Source organism: Monodelphis domestica, chromosome 6, assembly GCF_027887165.1.
Source record: "Monodelphis domestica isolate mMonDom1 chromosome 6, mMonDom1.pri, whole genome shotgun sequence".
Lineage (NCBI taxonomy): Eukaryota > Metazoa > Chordata > Mammalia > Didelphimorphia > Didelphidae > Monodelphis > Monodelphis domestica.
The window spans coordinates 221232066-221252748 of NC_077232.1; the positions used below are offsets into that span (position 1 = coordinate 221232066).

The 20683-nt window shown below is 34.9% G+C and overlaps 1 protein-coding gene across 2 annotated transcripts in view; it reads left to right on the forward strand.

Moving 5' to 3' along the window:
• The window catches only part of WDR17 (WD repeat domain 17), a 136067-nt gene that overhangs the window by 108103 nt on the left and 7281 nt on the right, over positions 1 to 20683 (forward strand). The window contains exons 20-27 of one of the 2 annotated variants that reach the window (XM_003341401.4): positions 1755 to 1846; positions 5077 to 5176; positions 5798 to 5937; positions 8199 to 8219; positions 11606 to 11717; positions 15994 to 16135; positions 16561 to 16663; positions 17931 to 18032. In XM_003341401.4, the coding sequence (XP_003341449.1) occupies positions 1755 to 1846; positions 5077 to 5176; positions 5798 to 5937; positions 8199 to 8219; positions 11606 to 11717; positions 15994 to 16135; positions 16561 to 16663; positions 17931 to 18032 (812 nt within the window). The remainder of the gene's footprint in view (positions 1 to 1754; positions 1847 to 5076; positions 5177 to 5797; positions 5938 to 8198; positions 8220 to 11605; positions 11718 to 15993; positions 16136 to 16560; positions 16664 to 17930; positions 18033 to 20683) is intronic. The other variant, XM_003341400.4, reaches the window with a different exon arrangement.

A 20683-nucleotide genomic window follows, 5' to 3' on the forward strand; every position in this document is an offset into this window, starting at 1 on the left:
AGTTCAATGGGTATGGCACTAAATAGATAAATAAGTTTGGGTAGGATGGTCATTGTTATTATATTGGCTTGTCCTATCCATGAGCAGTTAATGTTTTTCCAATTGCTCAAGTCTAGTTTTAGTTGTGTGGCGAGTGTTTTATAGTTGTGTTCATATAGTTCCTGTGTTTGTCTCGGGAGGTAGATTCCTAGGTATTTCATTTTGTCTAAGGTGATTTTGAATGGGATTTCTCTTTCTAGTTCTTGCTGCTGAGCTGTGTTGGAGATATATAGAAAAGCTGATGATTTATATGGGTTTATTTTGTATCCTGCAACTTTGCTAAAGTTGTTGATTATTTCAATTAGCTTTTTGGTTGAATCTCTAGGATTCTTTAAGTAGACCATCATGTCATCCGCAAAGAGTGATAGCTTGGTCTCCTCCTTGCCTATTTTGATGCCTTCAATTTCTTTTTTCTTCTCTAATTGCTACTGCTAGTGTTTCTAGTACAATGTCAAATAGTAGAGGTGATAATGGGCATCCTTGTTTCACTCCTGATCAGGAATCTGGATTTTGAAAGAATTATGTGTATGGATGTATTCAACATATATGTGTATATATGTACATACATATATATGTATATGTATAACCCATTGGAATTACTTGTCAACTCAGGGAGGGGTAGGGGAGGAAGACAACATGGATGATGTAACTTTGGAAAAGTTACATATAAATTTGTTACTGGAATAAAATAAAGAAAAAATCAAATAACATGTATGTGTATATATATAAACAAGTGGATGTATAAAACATATATAACTACATATGGATATATACAACATATATATCCCATATGCACATAATATATGTATATTTGTTTATATGTATTTAAATATATATTATGTGCATGCATTGATCTGTATATCCATATACACATATATGTCATGCACATATGTTTTAGGTATGTGTGGAGGTTTTAATATGAAAGTTTTTTTATATAATCACTTGCTTAACACTGCTTCTGTTGGTAATGTGTAAGAGAGAGGAACCCAGAGACTTTTGGAATAAAAGCCTGAATAAGCTGCAAGGATTCTACCAGCAGCAGGGGTTGGGAACAGAAAAGGTTGGAAACTTTGAAAGGAGAAAAAAAAAACACCTCTCCTACACATGTAGGCATAGTAACATTTTGTTATCATTAACTTTTTTTTAATCCTTACTTTGTCTTAGAATTGAAACAAGTATTGGTTCTAAGGCAATAGAGTGGTAAGGGCTAGATATTTGGGGTACGTGACTTGCCACACAAGTAGGAAGTATCCAAAACCAGATTTGAACCCAGGTCCTCTCAATTCCAGACCTGGCACTCTATCTACAAAGCTACCTAGTTGCCTCCAGCATTAACTTTTGAAAAACAACTTCTCTCCTCATTTATGAGAAACATTATGGCATGTGGAATGTCAGGCATGGAATCAGGATGACCAGGGTTCAAGACCTGCCTCTTAACCATACAGCTCAAGTTAAATAATCCTGAATACATTTACTTAGACTGTCAATTCCTCAGCATCTCCCAGCACCTCTAAGTTTCTAGATGTTACTGATATGAGATGCAGTAGAGGCAGTTCCTCATGCTAATGACAAAGTCACACACCTCCTAATAAAATTCCAAATTATAGAATGTTTCAAACAAGTAATTATGACCTTAAGTATACTTTTTATGTTATTTAATTCTAAAAATCTTCTGAAGTTATCAGCTGTTTCAACAATGTGAATTTAATTTCTAGGCTGCTTGTGAGGGAAATATACAGATTCCACAAGTGTTTGTACATAATGGATCTTCATATTCTGATGGAATCAACATGGATGATAACAATGAGTAAGTGATATACATGTATAAATATGAAATTGTTGTTGTCATGGTCATTTGTTATTTCTTGGCTCTGATCTTCACCCTCTTAGGCACACAGAGAAAGGGGATGACCTATACTGCCCATTAGAGTTTTCTCCTCCAACTAGTCCTCTTGTAAAATCTGATAAGGGTGAAGTGCTGGCAAAAGGGAAGTAGTCTGTATACACCTGTATGCTGTTGTTAGGAGAACTAAAGATTTTGAGGAATAAGAAAAGCAGGGAACTTGGAGAATATACAAAGAATTTGAGATTAATAAAGAGGTGATTGTATTTTTTAATATTGAGATGCTGCTAGTCATTCTAAAAAATGGCAGAAAATTTTTAGTTAGAAAGCAGGAATGTAAGTAGAGTTTTTCAGCTGATCAATGTCCTCTGTCATCAAATGATCCCACTGTATTTCTTATATTCTCCATTGCCATCATCACTGCAACCACCACTGATATTAACTAGTCCCAAGTACCTTCAAATGCCTGTAGAATCATAGTACACCATTTAAATTTTTAAAGTTTTGGGATAAGAGGTCTAGAGTGTGAAGCTATCTCCAGGCCAATACCTTTATTTTACAGAAAAGAAAACTGAGATCCAGGTTACAAAGCAATAAATATTCTTTAGAGAGGAAGTGTGCTGGATCCAGCTGCTCAGGAATGTATTTTGAAATTTTCACTGTGAGCTTTCATATCTCAGCTATCAACAATGCTATTACAAGTCATGATTTGACTCATTGTTTTATAGATGTTTCTAGGCTTAAGAAGGTGATGGAAAAATGTTAATAATACAGATCTAACCTAAAAGTACATGTTTTTGGAGAGCCATTGAATAGTGTACCACTGAGACATGAATATTGTTCATCATAGCCTCTTTACTCAGTCTCTATTCTCAAAGTCTTATGGATCTTGAGTTGGAGAGGAAGTTAGAAGTCATCAAAATGAATCTCAGTTTACAGATTAGGAAACTATGGCCCTAGTAAATGTTGCCTTGACCATGGTCACTCAGGGAGTACTTTCTGCCTATCCACTCTACCCATTTAGGTGCTTTATGACTATAATTATCTAGATTTCCTGTGAGAGTCCTCATTTCAAATATTCCGACCCATTCACAAAATCATCCTATGTTAGGGCTTCATAAAGTTTAAGTAAACATCATATTTGGGAACATGGTATAATCCCTTGAACAAACTGTTCCAGTGGGCCTTGATGTTTTCAAGGAAATGAAGTTTATAACTTTCTTAGATGCTGGCTTGATGGTTCCCCAAAGTTTTATAGCCTCAAAACAAAATTTATTTAACAAAACTTTAGCAGAGCCTTTGTCATATAATCTTTTAAGAATATGTGCCTATTATAAACATATGTTATAAATAGAAATCGATTAGCATATATTTGATTAACAAAAAAGAAGACTCTAGATGCCAGCACTGTAAAAAACAAACAAACAAACAAACCTCTAAGAATAACCTTCCTGTAGTAACTATTTTTCAACCTTTAGTTGCCTTTAGGAAATCTCAGAATACGTCTAAAAATAGCTCATGAACAGGTTTCTATATTACAGTGGGAAATGGGTCATAGGTCTTATATAAATACTCAAGGTAACAATTTATATCAAATACAGGACAGTTTAAAATTGTCCTACAGAAAAATGGAAACAAAAAATAAAGCAGTCCCAGAAGTCCAGAAATAGTAAATAAGATTCCTCAACATTTTCTTAGGTTGTTACATCTACCTTCCCCTGAGGACTGAAGAAAGACTCTAGAGTCAAAGTATGGACTCCCTAGCTTAGACCCCTCTTTAGAAGGGAAATGAATTTGGGGTTGATATAGTGGCAACTTCCTCATATCGTGTCACCTCAAAAACACATTCATATGTCTCTTGCATTACCCTGGTAGCTTGAAATGGAAGTTACTGTCAAGGTAACCATGAGACTGACACTGCCCGGGAAATGTCCCCCCTCTACTTAAAAGATTGGGTTTTAAGACCACACTGATCATTCACTTGGCATGTCCAAAAATTTCAACTCCCACTCCCCATATGTCTAGGAAGTTAAGGGTCAGAAACATGGTGTCCAAATGGATACAAACATATGCTACAATCATGTATGTGTCCCTACCTCAGGGCACCTTTTGCTGCTCCCTAGCAGAATGTTTTACACTGTGGCCCATTCTTAGCTCTCAGTTCTAAAAAAAGGTTCTCTTTTACTACCCTAGCACAAAGGGGTGGTTCAAACCCAAGGTAATGGAGTGAATCAATCATCTTTAACTTCCTCTTCTCAAGGGTGCCATTTGGCAAGATTCACCTCCTCCAGAGATCAAAGTCCAAAACAAAGGCTCCCCTCCCTTCCTAAACCCATCTAGTTGTTTCACTTCAGCAACTAGAACTGGTTCTCCTGTTGAACTGACTCCCAGGTCAGCATTCTTTCTGCCAGGTTGTTGAAATTTGAGGGCACATCCTTCCTTAAGGGCAAACAGCCCTTCAGAGCAGTGGCCCCTGCTTGCCTGACAAGCAGTGAAGCTGGGAAGATGAACAATCTTGGAAGGTAAAAATTTAGAGATAAGCAAAGTGTCAGGGAGGGATAGACAAGTTAGAGGTATTCTAGGAAGGCCTGGCTCTTTATCTACCCTGTCTGTGGAAACACTCATAGGATCCCTGAAATGTTCTACCCTGCCCTTCACAAAGTGACCCTTAACAATAAAATGAAGGAATCAATGCCCAAGACAATCAAGATGCTCCTTCAGTGGAATATTACTCTTGCTTTTCCCATTCTCTCATTATTAGCTTCTCTTCTGCCTTCCCTCCAAACGCCATTCCTTCTAGAGAAAGGGAAAAGAGTTCTAATTGTCCCTTAATGTTTCTCCACCCATGGGCAAATGCCCTGATGCATGCCCCATGCTGGGTACCACCCTCCAGGATTATCTTGAGTTAGCTACTCACTCATATTGCATACATTTTGATATAGAGGAAAGATCACTGGACTTTGAGTCAGAAAAGAGAAGTTTTGAGTCTGTCCTGATCCTGAGCAAGTGCCTCCATCTGTGTGAGCTTCAGCTGCCTTATCTGGGTTGTTCCAGAAGTCTTTTGACCACCTTAAAGTGTTATCTAAATGCCACCTATTTTTAGCTACCCAAGAATAACCTGTGACAATGGAAGATGGTTTCTGTCTATGCCTGTGTTAAAATTTTTCTTGAGTTAAGTCTTCTTTTCTCCACAGACTTTTACAGAGGGTCAGTAAAGAACTGGCGGAATGGTATTTCCAGGAGGGACGGGCAGTGCTAGCAGCATGTTGCTATCTTGCTGTAGATAATATTGAGGTACAACATTTGTGCATTTCTGTATATGAATTAAAAGCCAATCACTCTTTTTATATCATAAAATATAATAGTCCTCAGGAAAAATGCTTTAAATCTCTTTCATATTCAAGGGAACTATTTAGTACATTATACTTAAGGTCCCTTTTGACAACTATGCATTGCTTGGTTTGTTTGCTCCTTTGCTATAAGAATATAGGACTTTATCAGATACAGTTATTTAGTTTGTGATTTTTCTTGGCATTGAGGCTATTAGTATCAGTTTATTTTTTGAGCTAGTTGAGCTGTTGATATTTAGCATTTATATAAACTATTCATAAAAAGTTAACAAGAAGGCTATTTGACGTGGGACTATTATGGATTAAAAAAAAAAAAGTACCAAGAGTACCTTAGTGTAATCTGCCTCTGACACTAAAACCTTTTGTGGCTATACCACTTTTCTCAATCTCTTTCTTTAAAAAATATAGCTAATCTTGCTTAGTTCATAAAGTTCCTTTGACCTGATAGCTTATGTAAGACTGACATTGTGAATGTAATTTATACATTTGGAGGGGGCCGGGGTGAAGAATAGTTTACCTAGTCAGCATCTCTGGTACTGAAGATAATATTTTCTTACTGAGCCAGCTTGCCATGGCAAACCTGATTCGTGGAAATGAACTTGAGTTGGCTGTCAGTGTGGGCACCGTCTTAGGAGAGAATGCAGCACCAGCAACCCATTACGCCTTAGAATTACTAGCAAGAAAGTGTATGACAATTCCAACATGGTAAGGATTTCTAAATGTTAAGGATTTTCATCAGATCATGTCAAGTCTTTCTAAAAACAAAAACAAATTGTCATCAGGTGCTTTGGGTAATAAGTATGCAGGAAGAATCTCAGCTTTCTTCTTCCCCCAGAAAGAAGATTATCAGAAAGCCCTGTCTAGAGATGAGAATGAAGCAAAGATAAGATGAACAGGATAGGTTATGATTAGTAATTAGAACTTATTTATTTACATAACAAAATCACACATTCAAGCTACTCTCTTCTCTAGTAGTCCCAATTCCAAGCCTCTTTCAGTATATTAAACATCATGTACCTACATAGGGGGGCTTTCTTCTTCTGTCCCATGTGAATAACTAAAGGTACAGGGCATTCTTTTGCTTGGCTCCTCAAATTCCAGAAAAAAAAAAACTTTAGGAGGTTCCAGGGCTAAATTTTAGACCTTCGAATCCAAAGCAGAGGAACTCTATGCAAAACATCTGCCCTTGTCCTCAGCCCTTTTTCAGGCTTGGAATACAGGAGGAGTTAAGATAGAGACTCTACCCCTCTGCAATTATTTGTCCCTCTTTGGAGCTTATAAAGATACTTATTGGATCAGGATCTTTTCCCACATATATATCTGATGAAAAACACTACAGATATGCTGCCCTTTTAGACAGACCCTAGACGAGAGCAGCCTCCTGTCTTGAACCAGGTCTCCTCCACTTATTCAAGCAGGTACCTTTCAGAGGAACAGTAGCATGAGGGAGGGGTTTTCCCAGAGCCAGCCTTTATGAACACTCATCTGAGAACATGTTTATTGGATGCTAGTTTTCCCTTGAGAATAACCAATCATTCTACTTTGACTTAATATTATAATAACCATTCAGTGGTTATAGCTTTCCCCAAGAACAGAAAGAAACAAATTTATAATGTGGTTCCCTCTGAATAATTATTCCCAAATTACAGGTAAACATAACCCCTGAAGAGAAAGATAGGGTTAGTGTCAATAATTGGTATGAAATGATGATAAAAGTATGAAGGATATGTGAAGCTAAATTCAAGAGTAATAAAATATTCACTTGCCTATATTCTTCCTTTCCAAAGCTATAGCTTTGATCTCTAGGTACCCATAAAATAATAAAGTGAAAAGCATACCATTTTTCATTATTCAAAGAAGTGTTCTTAAATAATTTATTATTGATATTACTTTTCTTAATATACCAAACTATATTATTCATAGTAATACAAGGTATAACTAAAGTAGAAGATAATATCATACAAAAATAAATCTTATTACTTTATAACTATACCTCATCTAATAAATTACCTCTACCTCTCCATCTCTTGCATTTGAACCCTTTCCTTTACTCATAGGGGTACCACCCTATTGAGGCCCTCATCATTTTTTATTTAGACTACCCCAGAAGCCTCTTGTGTTCCCCCTCTCCAGCATATACTACACATACAGGCCAAAGCTAATTTTCTGAAAAACAGGGCTATTTGTGCTATTCCCTACTCAGGAAACTCCAGGATTACCTCTGTGGTCAAAAACAAAATTCTTTGACTTTTAAATCCTGCCCTAGCCTACCTTTTTAGCCTTATTCTATATTGCTTTACTCAGTGATCTATTACTATTCACACACACATCACTTCTTCCCCTCTTCCCCCGTGCCTAAATGTACTCACTTCTCTCTTCTGCCTTTATCATTATTCATTTCCTTCAAAGCTCTTCTCAGTTTTACCTTGTCTGGCAGCTGCTAATGCCTTCCCCATGAAGTGATCTTGTCAATATTTGGTCTACTATGTCAGTGTTGTTTCCCTGATTGAATATAATTATGCTGCTCAAAGGCAACAACTGCTTCATGATCCTTGGTGCCTGGAACATAGTAGTTATAGTTACTTAATAAAAGCTCTTGCATTAACTAATTGATTTAAATCTCAAAAAATCCCTTCCAATTTTCCTGTTGTATTTTATGTTGTTCTTACATATACATATATTCTAAGGGAAGTTAAAAATATAGTAGGACTAAACCTATATTATGAAACATTCATTTGGAATCAAAGTAATTTCTGATGAGTGACTGTAATCTTTATAGCTACTGAAAAAGCCTGAATGATGAAAGTATACCATTAGATGAGTCTTCACATGACACAGAAGATAAAAATATGAGTTTAACCATTGTTAATAAACCAAGAGTGTTTGGTTTTTTTTTCACATATTGTTTAAAATGAAAATTTTGATTCCTATGGGTATTCACCATTATTTCAACATCTTCTTTTTAGCTTTCCATTTCTTGGATACAGGTATTATATAGTTTTATAAGGCTATGATTTAAATAATAAACCAAAAAGCACACCATTTTGCATTATTCAAAGAAGTTTTTATAAATTATTGATATTATTTTTCTTAATATACAAAGCTACATTATTCAGAGTATTCTGAAATAGAAACCAGTCATACATGAAAATAAATCTTATTACTTTATAACCACACCTCATCTAGTAAATTACCTCTAGTTACTTATAATAAAAAATGACTGTTCTGAAAATAAAAATTAAGAGTTTTAATTCTTTGTGTAGTCTTTAACAGATTAGTAATAATTCATCATTAATATATCTAATTATCTCAAAATTAAAATTTAATGTATATTTATACCTCATTATAAATTCCATCAAAAGAAGTAATTAAAAGTAATTTCCTTGTGCCAGTAAGTTAAAACTTGGGAATCTTTTTTTTAGCAAGGCTGTTTTGATGTTGACAAATCAAATGTCGCTTTCTCAACCACTGTGGAGTTTTGTAACTTGCTGTGGTAAAGGTCATGTTTAAAAGTGGCTCAAAAACTGATGTTGATTTAGGTCATTGAGACAAAACCATAAAACAGAGGATTTGACACTTTGGGGAAAAAACCTTGAAATATTATTCATTGAGTAGCAGATAGAAAAGGAAAATTTCATCATTTTCTCTCAATATAACAACTAATTCCTTACTGAATGATGGGTATGATTTTGATCTATGAGACTGCTCAAAGTCTATCATCAAAGAAATCTTTAAATGATCCCCATTAGAAATTTGACTTATATATGACATGTACATCACCTTAATTTTTTTTAAATACTAAATGTGGCTTATAAGATGAAAATATACAGGACAAAAATCAGCAAAGAAAATAGAATCCCAAATATAGAAACTACAATATTTTATTTCCCTTGCAAGAACCCAGAAATATCAGTATACTAGATATGACTTCATTTTCAAATATAGTGCTTGCTTCCTCTGAGCCATCATTAAGGGGGTTACATCTTTGATATTTGCCATATATATTACATATATATATGTGGAGAGAGCAAGAGCATATTAGCATGAATAAGATACACACAAATAACAGTATATAAGTTATTTTGTATGCTGTAATCATGATAATATGCTAAATTACCACTACATAGTTCTCTTCAAGATATGAAGATCTAAACTGTACAAACAAAATCCTATGAACATTGGGTAGATTGGATAGCTGCACACATGGGGCACAGCAAGATGAAAAAGTTAATCATTCAAGTCTTACCTCCAGACTTGGCTTCTGCATGTTTTCCTAGATTCATTTGTAAGTGAAGGTGGAAAGAGAATAAAATTAAGTTAATCAAGAAGTCCGAGGAGGAAGAAGAGATGAAGGAAGAAGAGATCAACAGGCTTAAGATAGTTAATATAAACTCCAAGGAGATTTTCCCCCTTTAGTCCTAGACAACACAGACTACAAAAAAGTTAAGAATAGGCTTCCAATAAAGTTCTTAAGTATACCTTTAAATGAGTTTAGCTAAATTTATTTCACTAAATTCTTAGTTCCAGTGGATAATTCACAAAATAAATAGAATTTCTCTTCCATTAGATTCATATTTTGCTCAGAAGCTACTATTTCCTGAAATTAGGACTAATAATGACAGTAGCAATAGCGGTGAATCCCAACAAGCTAAGTGGGGACCTTGGCAGATCATACTTCACTGGAAAGACTTTAAGTATGGGCTAAATAACACAATTTTCCTGGCATCTGAGGACCAGCACCCTCAGAGAGGGAGAGGCTCATCACCAGACTAGCTACAGGGTGCTGACTTTGTCTGAAGGTGTCAGTAGAACCAAATCTCTGGTAGGTCCTACTGAGCTGGAAAAGCTTCCACTAAGGAAGGGTTGAAATCATTGAAGGACTAGATTAGCTACTTGTTGGCAGTGTAAACACTCAACACCCAAAGGGATTATTCGCTTTTCCACATTAATTTAAGAAGATCTTTTATTAAGGTATAGAGTTATAATGTGCATTTGTGGAGAGAGTGTTCAAACTGGTAATCACAGATCTAATTATTTGGGAAATTGAAGAAAATAATTTTGAATGAGGACTCTTAGCCTAGCATCTGAGGATAAATTCCAGAGTTTCTTTGAATTAAAAAATTTTGATAACTACATTTTAATTTAATTGGTTTCTCTAGTAATCCTAAGTATTTTATTTAATTAATGTAAAAACATTATTTTAAGAAGAGCATTCATAGGCTACACCAAACTGCCTAAGGAGTCTATGATACAAAAAAGTTATAAATCTCTGGATTGAAATAATGCAAAATTATGTTGTTCTAAATATTAAGCGATGCTATTATAAAATATAATTCATTATTATTTGTTATTAATAATAATTTCACATGCCATAATATTGAAAATCTTCAAACTGCCTCCCTAATAGAACATTTACTAGGATTAAAACAAATGTTATTTGAATAGCTTTGAGTTTTAATAGGTGCTCTTTTCATTTCTTCATTTTCTAGTAACAGTTTATGAAATAATAATAAAAAGAAGACAGGAAGTAGAAAGAGGAGGAAAAGCAAAGAACCTGAATAATAAAAATAAAAATGATGAATACTAATGTTTGTATAACTGAAAGTTGATTATGAATATTTCTAAAACTGTTGTTTTCTGTAATAGCTAAAGCCTTCACAATATGATTTAAAAGGAATTTGTATTTTTAAAAGTGTCTAAAACTGTAAAGCTTTCAGTCCAGTTTTGTATTTTAATCTATTAATGAATTTGTGCATCCAATTTTGTGGGTCACTAAATGAATTTTTAAAAAGAAAAACCTATCAATTGAATCCCTTGTTTTTTGTTTTTGTTTTTTGTTTGTTTGTTTGTTTGTTTGTTTGTTTTGGTTGACTTGTTGATTCCCTGAAAGTTTACTAAGTACCCAAAGACTGGAGGTGGCAAAATTTAAATAGTTGTACATTTTCGCTTGTTTAGCATGCTAGCTATTTCCAGTTTTCCTGCCTTGAATGCAAAAAGAAAGTGGCCATGATTTGACTTTAAGGAATGTTGATTAATCAACTGAATGCAAGAAGATGGTTTGGGACTATTTGATTTGGTTAGCAATTTCAACTCCCTAAATAAAGTTCTTATTCAATAGACACAATCATATCCATAGTAACTCAAATGTTATCTTGTTAGCTGAGAATCATAAAATTTATAGGAGGAAGATGAATTTTTTCTTTATACTTCTTTAATGTTGATGATTTACACTTAGATAAGGAGCTCTAATATTCAATTTAAAACGTCTGTTTGATATGTAAATAGAAAATATAAAGGAGAAATTATAATTTTGAATTTTTTATGTTTATTTACATTTTCCTGAATAACATTTTCTCATTTGTTATTTGAATAGGGATTTGGCTACAGACCTTCTCATGAGAATTCCTAATAATGAGTTGCACTTAGTCAAACTTTGTGCTTTCTACCCAGGATCCACTGAAGAGATAAATGACCTACATAAGAAGGTATACTAATGAATAAGGATTCTTGATAGACACAGAAATGCTATATTTTAATTCTCTTTGAGTTTAAGAAACTATAACATGTGGAGAAATTAAGTCAACAATCCCAACCAAATTAGAATAGTTTTCTCTTAATTATATCAACAATTAGAAGTAGAACAAAAAGGTAATGTGACATAGTGGGAAGATAGCTGGCTTGAGAACAAGAAGATTTTAGTTCAAATTCCACCTGATACATATTGGTTCTCTCAGCATAAATCCTTTAATCTCATCATGTTCCCAGACTAACTCTCTAAGCCAATAAATTGCAGAACAGTTGCCTGTTTGCATTGGAGGAAGGAGTTTCCTTACTAAGATTTCCCTGTCCCTATGAAATCATACATCCATATAGATACATCTTAAGTCCTTTAAATGAATAAACCTCAATGTAGCTGGGCTCATACCTAAACCAATTTTTAAAACTGTTAGGAAGATGATAGGAGGCTAAAAGCTGCTTCGCTTTTGGTCCTACAACTTTTCTCAGCTGCCCAGAGTAAGTCTAACCCCTTCACTACATCACCTCAATACTTTCAGTGGATACCTATTCTTCTAAATGTAGGCACACAATCCAGCAGTGTAGACTGGAATTCAACCAAATTTCTTCTCTGGAGTTCTTATTCACATCTTCCCTGAAGTCCTCAAACAAGCAAAGCCTTCCTCTGGGTCTTTGAACATTACCTTTATAAAGGACTGATTGTTGTTACCCCTCATTCTCAATACATAACTGAACCACTTCATTTTCTGGTAGTGCATCTCTTGTAGGCTACTTCTTGGATGGATAATGTCACAGTTAATAGGCTTGCAGAATATTTATGTCTATCAGTTGTGTCTTTAAGATCTTGTGGCGTTTCATGTTTTACCACAATATATTAGTATTTTTAAAATAGGTTTTTGTATTCAGGAGAGACTTAGCATCATTCAGAGTACTGTGTAATTTCCCAAATAGAGTCTAATAATTTCACTTATTCAATTACGAATCCTGACCATTAACCATCTGCCTTGTCTGTCCAAGATACACATATTGATGGATCAGCTGAATGGGCTATTCATCTATCTGTATATCATGTGGTCTGAACTAGTGGTATCAAACTCCAATCAGGTTGACTTAGAAAATCATAAATTAATATTATTCATATTATAATTTATTTTTATTAATTTTGTTTAACATTTTCTAATTACATTTTAATCTAGTTTGGACCACACTTGGAGCAGTAAGTTTGACCCATCTTGTCTGGACAGGAGGCATTTTTCATTCTTGTTTTTCCAGTGTGTATCATCTCTGTGGCATGATAAATTATTAGAATAATACTTTTTGTTATGTATTATATTAATATATCTTGCATATATTAATATAATAATATAATAATTATTTGAAGTCATCCATTAGCAGAAGGACTACTGCATTTAAAGACAGAGGAATAGTATTCACTTTCTAGCCCTGCTACTTATCTATGACCTTGGGTAAATCACCTAACTTATCTAGTTCTTGATTTCTTCAATTGTAAAATAAAAGATTAGACCATATGACATTTAAGATTCAGGTCTCAGTCTGTGATCCTTTGATGATCCTTTCAGCTCTGTTCCTACAATCCTCTGTCAATCCTGTCTTCTCTTTCTTGGATCTGTGATCCCAATTTCTTCAATCCCTAAAATTATTTTAAGTTCTTTTTTCCAATCTTGGTTTCTTCTCAGGAAACTCTTATGATCTTGGTCCCCTTTTATCTTCACAGTGTCTCTCCTAAAATGTATTATCTGGACTTAAATACAATATTCCAGGTGTGATCTAACTAATGTATAGTACAGTGGATTAATTTGTATTATTTTTCTGGATGCCATACTTCTAATAATGCTGCCAATATGATTATATTAGGCTTTTTGGCTGCCATGACATGTTGCTAAGTCATACAGAGCTTACAAGCCACTAAAATCATCAGCTCATATTCACATGAACAGTGGTCGAGCTAAATCTCCCTCATCTTGTGATTTCACTAGTGCAATGAAGTCCTGGTAAGGAAACCCCCATCTACCAATATAGGTCAGGAACTATTCTTCAGCTTTTAGATAGAGTTGCTTCCTGTCCTTTTCAAGTCCTGCTTGACGAATTATTTGTGGGTCATGGAACCAGGATGAGAAAAACGACTTGGGCTTACAGGAGGGTCGAGCTGCCAGACTGGCAGATTAGACACACAGACATCCTCTTGCTGCGGTGACAAAGTTTATTGCGTTGAGGTACATACTTTATAGGGAAAATTACTTAGGCTAAAGAATTATGATTGGCAATGATTTACAAGATGGAAACAATGTAGATTGCCATAGTGGCTCTAAGCAGTGTTTTCTATAGGATAATAAAACACATGTCAGAATATCAATTATGACCCAATACTGTATGTTCTTCTCACAGAACTCTTGTATTATGATTTTCTTGGCTGCACATCTAGTATTTGGGGAGAGGGAAAGTTTGCTTTTCTCATGCTGGGGAGCAGAGTACGTGTTTTGTGATTTCTAGCTGATGGCTCTGATTTTATTGGGGTCTGCTCTCACTACTGGGGTCTAAATGTACTGATCCAGTTGCTTTTTTTTTTAAAACCTTGCATTCCATATTGGAATCAACATTGTGTATTGGTTCTAAGGCAGAAGAGCATTAAGGGCTAGGCATTGGGGGTTGTGACTTGCCCAGGGTCACACAGCCAGGAAGTGTCTGAGGCCAGATTTGAACCCAGGACCTCCTGTCTCTGAGCCTGGCTCTCAATCCACTGAGTGACCCAACTGCCCCCTTCCAGTTGCTTTTTAAAAACAGTACGGGATACTCAAACATATTCAAATTCCATCTGTGGGATCTCTTTGAAACCATACATGATCATTAAGTATGCACTGATATCTGGAATAATAGCACAAATATCACAAAATGAAATTTAATGGAGATTAATATAAAAGTCTATATTTGGGTTCAAAGAATTAATTCTCTAAGTATAACATGGGGAGATCATAGGTGAATGACAATTGATGAAAAAGATATAAGGAAGTTAGTGTGAAATAGCGATCATATTTAGAAGTATAGCACTTTGTCTCCATCAGACCATATCTCCAGTGTTGTATCCAATACTGACTTTCCATACATACCAGGTAGGGTATTGATAAATTGTAGTATGACTAGAGAAGAATGATTTGAATAGTAAGAGAATTGATGATCGTATTATAAAAGAAAGGATTGAAGGAATTGGGAATATTTAGTTTGGAGAAGATAAACTTATCAGTAATATTATTGTCATCCTAAAATATTTAAAGAATTGATATGTGAAGAAGACTCAGGATTATTATCACATTCTGCTTAGCCTCAAAATAATTATGTAATTAGGACTAATGAATAGAAATCACTGAGTGACATATTTTGGCTAAATATAAAGAAACAAATTTTTAACACATTAATCCAAGAGTGGTGTAGGTGGCCACAGGAACTGCTAAATTCCTCCTTATTGGCTGGGTTCAAAAAGTATGACAAATTTAGGGAAATGTTAAAGAAAGATTATCAGGTGTGGTTTGGATAGTTTGATTTCTGAGGATCTTTCTGAGGTGAGATCCCTTTTCCAACTTTGTGTCAGTCCTAACTTTGATAAGCATGCTACTTAGAGATAGATGTGTCAATTAGATCCAAGTGATAGATACAAATGCTGAATAGAAAAGGGCTAAGAGCTGGATGTAACTGAATATCAAAATCACAGAATTTCAGAGTTTGAAGAATCACTGAGGTCATCTAATCCACACCTGAATAATCATCCTATTTACAGTATCACTAACAAATAGGAAAGTTCAAGATTTTGTCTTACTGATTCCAATGATAAGGAGCCCAGTACCTTTGAAAGAAGCTGAAAGCCCTTTTAAACATTTCTTGAGAACTGAAGTGGAGGTAAGAAGTTTGGAACAGTGATCATAAACCACTTTTTTCCATGATTGTGCCTCTGACAGGAGGAAAAGATATCAGATGATAGTTTGAAGGGATGGCAGGGTGATAGGATCAAGTGAAGGCAGTTGGCAAAAAAAAAATAGTATGAGATACTTTACCTCTCCCTTGCCAAATGTAATTGTAGGGATTAATGATCATAAATCCATGCAACTCTGCCTACCATACTAAATTTTGTTGGAAAAATTTTAAAAAACAAAAGCATTTATTCTGTTTTCCCCTAAATTATCTTTATTAACATATTTAAAATTATTGTTTTTTCTTTTAACAATTGTTTGCTAGTGTAATCTACCTACAATAGAAGAATGTACACGATTAGCAGAGACTGCCCATGCAGATGGAAATATATTTGAAACTATAAAGTATTACTTGTTAAGTGAAGATCCTGAAAAAGCCCTTCCTATTGGTATTCGCTTCATCAAACGTGAGTTTATACATGGCATATTTATATGCAATCTCTTCATCTATTGACCTCTTGCAGAAAGCAAATTAAACATTGGCTCATGTATTGAGGGACTAAAAGAAATCAGTGATTCTAAAATTTAAAATGAAAATCCATCCGAAGACCTGGACCCAATTTAGTGAACTATTTTCCTCATTCCTTTAGTTTTGTCTGCTTGGGAACTGGTGTCTCAGAGGGGACTCTGAGGGAATGTACCATAAGCAGATACTCCTGATCTCTTACTTCACTGACATGGAAAACAGATGAAATTGATTAGTAGAGGGAAGGGTGATTTTTATATGTAGTTTATACACATTTTGAAGGTCAAATATTGGCAGGGACATTTTCCTTAATTGCAAGATTGCTTATGGTCATTTTTTCTTTGGTTTGGATTTTTTTTTAATCAGAACAAATAAGCCATTCAGACTGGACCTTGGATACAATCGATCCAATTCTTGACCTTATGAGTTACATCCGCACTGAAAGACTAATGCTACATAGATGTAGTGAGTGAGTACATTCCTCTTCCAAATACTGAAATTGAACTTCCTGTCTTATTTAAATATAATTCTTATCTTTTGTCTTAATCTGTTGTTAGTTTGAGATTTCGTTTCTTTCTAGGAACAGTGAATGAACTTCTTGTACATGAAATTTGTCCTATTGGGGTAGAGATAGAAGGTATAGAGGGGTAAGAGAATTAAAATTACAGTGGAATCAATTTGGAGCCAAAAAAAACCCCATAATTTAGAGCAGAGGATGTCAAACTTGAGACCCACTGGCTACAACTAAGTACCAGTATCAGATTAAAGTCTATTAGGAAATGTTTGTCAGATATGATAAAAATTTAAAACACGGATGTTAATTTATGTTTTTCTAAATCAGTATGTAGCAGCAGGAATTAATTTCTATTTGAATTTGATACCTCTGGTGTAGAGGACCTCACATAAAACAGTGATACATGAACCTACACATGGCTCAAGCACAGCCAGTCCCAAACCTTTAGGCAATGTCAAGAACGGGTAGCATGGGCTCCAAGGGCTCAGTGACCTCCTTGAAGGCAGAAACAGTTTTCAATATTTTCTTTTTAACCATGACACTTAACACAGTACCTGGTACCCAGAAAGTGTTTAATGAATGCTTGTTGCCTTGACATAACTATGTAGACAACCACCTCAAACTTTGGGGTTGGTGGGATTCATGGCAAGAGAGAGCCCTAATCCTTATTCTAGCCTTCAATGTAAGGGAGCCCCTTTTAGAGATTAAATATAATCTGCCAAACCTAATTTGGCAGAGGTTTAGGAATAATCCTGTTTTATTATGTGGCCTCAGTAAGCCTAAATCAAGCCAGAAAAAGTGGCCTCCTCGCCCTACAGGTCTCTTCCCAGCTCCATCAGAGCAGTGGGGGTGAATGCCATTTATGGGAATCCCACAATGTGCTGAGGAATCCCTAACTTGTCCCTGCTGTGAGTAGGAACAATAGAATGGTGAGAAGCAAGTTAGCATGGAGAGTTTCCATTTAAGATGTTATGTTTTAAATTAGAAAATATTTATAGGACAACTGGTCTTCTGCTACTTATCTGTATATATATGGGCAGATAATTTTACAAGCTACAAATCTTCAGCAATTCAAATTGCAGCTTTCACTGAAATTTTAATAATCCTGCTTAGTAATAAGTGTTTTTAATGGATATATGTAGATGCTAAGCACTAGAATAATGTTCTATTATTCCTCAGATGACTAATGGCTTGTTCTTTAAATAAATGTGTTCTCTTTTAGAGTGCGAAATGAGTTGCTGATATTATGTGGTTATGTTGGTGCTTTGTTAGCAATCAGAAGACAGTATCAGAGCATTGTGCCAGCCCTTTACGAGTATACAAGGTACTTGCTGTCATGAAAAACAATTTGTTTTTGAAAATGGGAACTTGAAATTATTCTTTTTTTCATTCTTTTGAGTAAAATCAATACATAAAGTAAAAATTACTCAGTAGGAAGGGCAAGAGGAATACTCCCTCTCTCTCAGACCAACCAAGTTGCTAAATGGACTGTCCTTGAAAATGATGATTAATTCTGAGTAAAAATCAGTGAATGTCCTCAGAGAGACAAGCTTTCCTGTTAGTTCCATAGTATGGAGAAGATATGCTGCAGTAACAAAGGCACATCTAAATCATCACAAAGTTGAAGGGATGGTGGTCTCCCTTCTTCTTTCCCAATTCTATTCATGTAAAAATTATGTTCTTTCAGGATACATTAGAAAGTGACTTAGTGGAGAGAGTGGCATGGAGTCAGGAGGATTCAAGTTTAAATGCGACATCAAGACAATTCCTAGCTGTGCCCTAAAAGTAATGTCAGCCCAATTGCCTCAAGGTGCTCTTCTACTTTGGTCTGGTGCTTTGGAACAGTTCTAAGACAGAAGGCAAGAGTTTAAAAAAAATGCCACTTACACATGAACTTGAACAAATAGAATGAAAACATGATCAGTTGGAAAATGTTGACCAATTCAAAGGCCCAGTTAAAAATAGATAAACTATGAAATTGTGTCTTTTCTGAAATGGATTCGAAGGTGAGTCTGCATTTGTTAAGGCAAAATTTAAGTTAAATTTCTTGGCTTTTTACTCAAGGTTACATCTAGTAACTGAAAAAAAAAAAACAACTCAGTAAGTTATGCAACCGATGATAGGTGACAATGATAAGGACCTACTTGGGCTTGGGATTCCTGTTTTACCTCTCTTCTCTGTCAAGCTATCACTACATTTCATGCAGAGTGAGAGCAAACTATGAAGATTAACCACACATATTTATTTCTTTCAAATTTCATCAGTAAGTCTGAATATTCCCAAGTATTTCCGTGCTGAATTTCTGATGGCTGGTTCCATGGAAAATACTCTGAAGGTTTTGTTCTTTTGAGAAATTATATTTGACTAGAACTTTATTCAAGAGATTATAATCTTAAAATTGAAAGTCATTTTAGAGTTCATCTTGTCCATCCTTCCTCATTTTATAAATAAAGGTACTTAAACTTAAGGATTAAACTTAAGGGTTACTTACCCAAGGTCATCCAGGGAGCAAGGTGACAGAGCAGGAAGCCATTTTTGGTTTTCAGAGATTATGCCAATGGAGAACAAAATATGGCAAGTTCTACCAAGATGGAAAGGTTTTCAGTAGTGGTCCCAAGACCAATCCTGACTTTTGAGAGGAGCATCACCAAAAGGATGACTATATGATAATATATTTCTGACCACAGCAGACAGAGAGATTGTATAATCTGCATCAGGAGAGGGACTTTTTGCACTAATGAAATTACACATCCTTGTTCATTCAATTCAATTAAAAAATTGCATGGCAGTAGCTGTCAACTAATCAATCTCTGTCCAAGCCCCCTCTTTCCATTGGTCTTACACATTTCCATAGTAGTCCATGATATTTTTGTTTTTACATTTCTCACCATCAAAAGTGAGGATCCAGCAGTTCCACTGCTTCCTTTCAATTAACATTTTCTGTTATTCCTTTTCTAACCTCTATATTCCTATACTTTCTGAATGAATGCTATCATAATTATTATCATTGAATTCTTCCACGAAATATTTGCAATTTTACTCCTTATCTCTCTACATCAAGGGTGTATCCTCATAGTGAGAATTTTCTGGCAAGCAATAGAAAAGGTAGCATCAGCCTAGAGAAAGAAGCACATTGTACACTGAAGTAGCAGGAATCCAAGAAGACAGGAGTCCTCATTGGAGGTGGCAGATAGCAGAGAAGAAGGAAGAAGTAATATAAGGCAGAGAAATACAGATGCCAAAAAGGTGGATGTGACCTTATGGGTAGAACCTACCTGTAGATGTGTGTCCAATGTAAGGAAAAATGTTTTAACAATTAGATCTGCTCCTGGTAAATGACCATACTGCTTCAAGAAATTTTTAAGTGAAGCCTGGAAAACTATTTTTCATGAAACTGTGGAGGAAATTCTTTTTCTGTTTTCCATTGATACCTTATTTTGATTGCCAATTTTATTGATGTCTAAACATTTGCCAGATTTCACATTAAGAGGAATAGATTTAACACTATAATTGAGAGTTATCATTCTGTTTTCAGATATTTTTGAACTACAAAGAAACCCAGGGACTATCTTTTCTAGCCCCCTGACTTTTCTTATGAAAAAAATAAGGACCAGAGAGACAGTTTCCCTCATGTTTTTATAACATACATGCAAAAAAGATGACAATAAATCACACTTTCCCAAAATAAGGTAGTCGCCATTTCAATGAAAAATGGGTAAAAGCAATGGCAATAACAAATGTAGATTCTTAAAAATAACATTTGACATAAATTCAAAAGATCTGGAGCATGGACCTCCTATCTCTTCTATGACCTGCCTTATTTTTTTTTCATTTTCATTTTTTTTATCATCATGCAAAACACAATCCCATATTGGTCACTGTTGTAAGAGAATACTCTTACACAACCAACTCCCCACCCCCCAAATAAAACTGTAAATACACTGATGTGAAAGACAAATCCAACAGTTCTTTCTC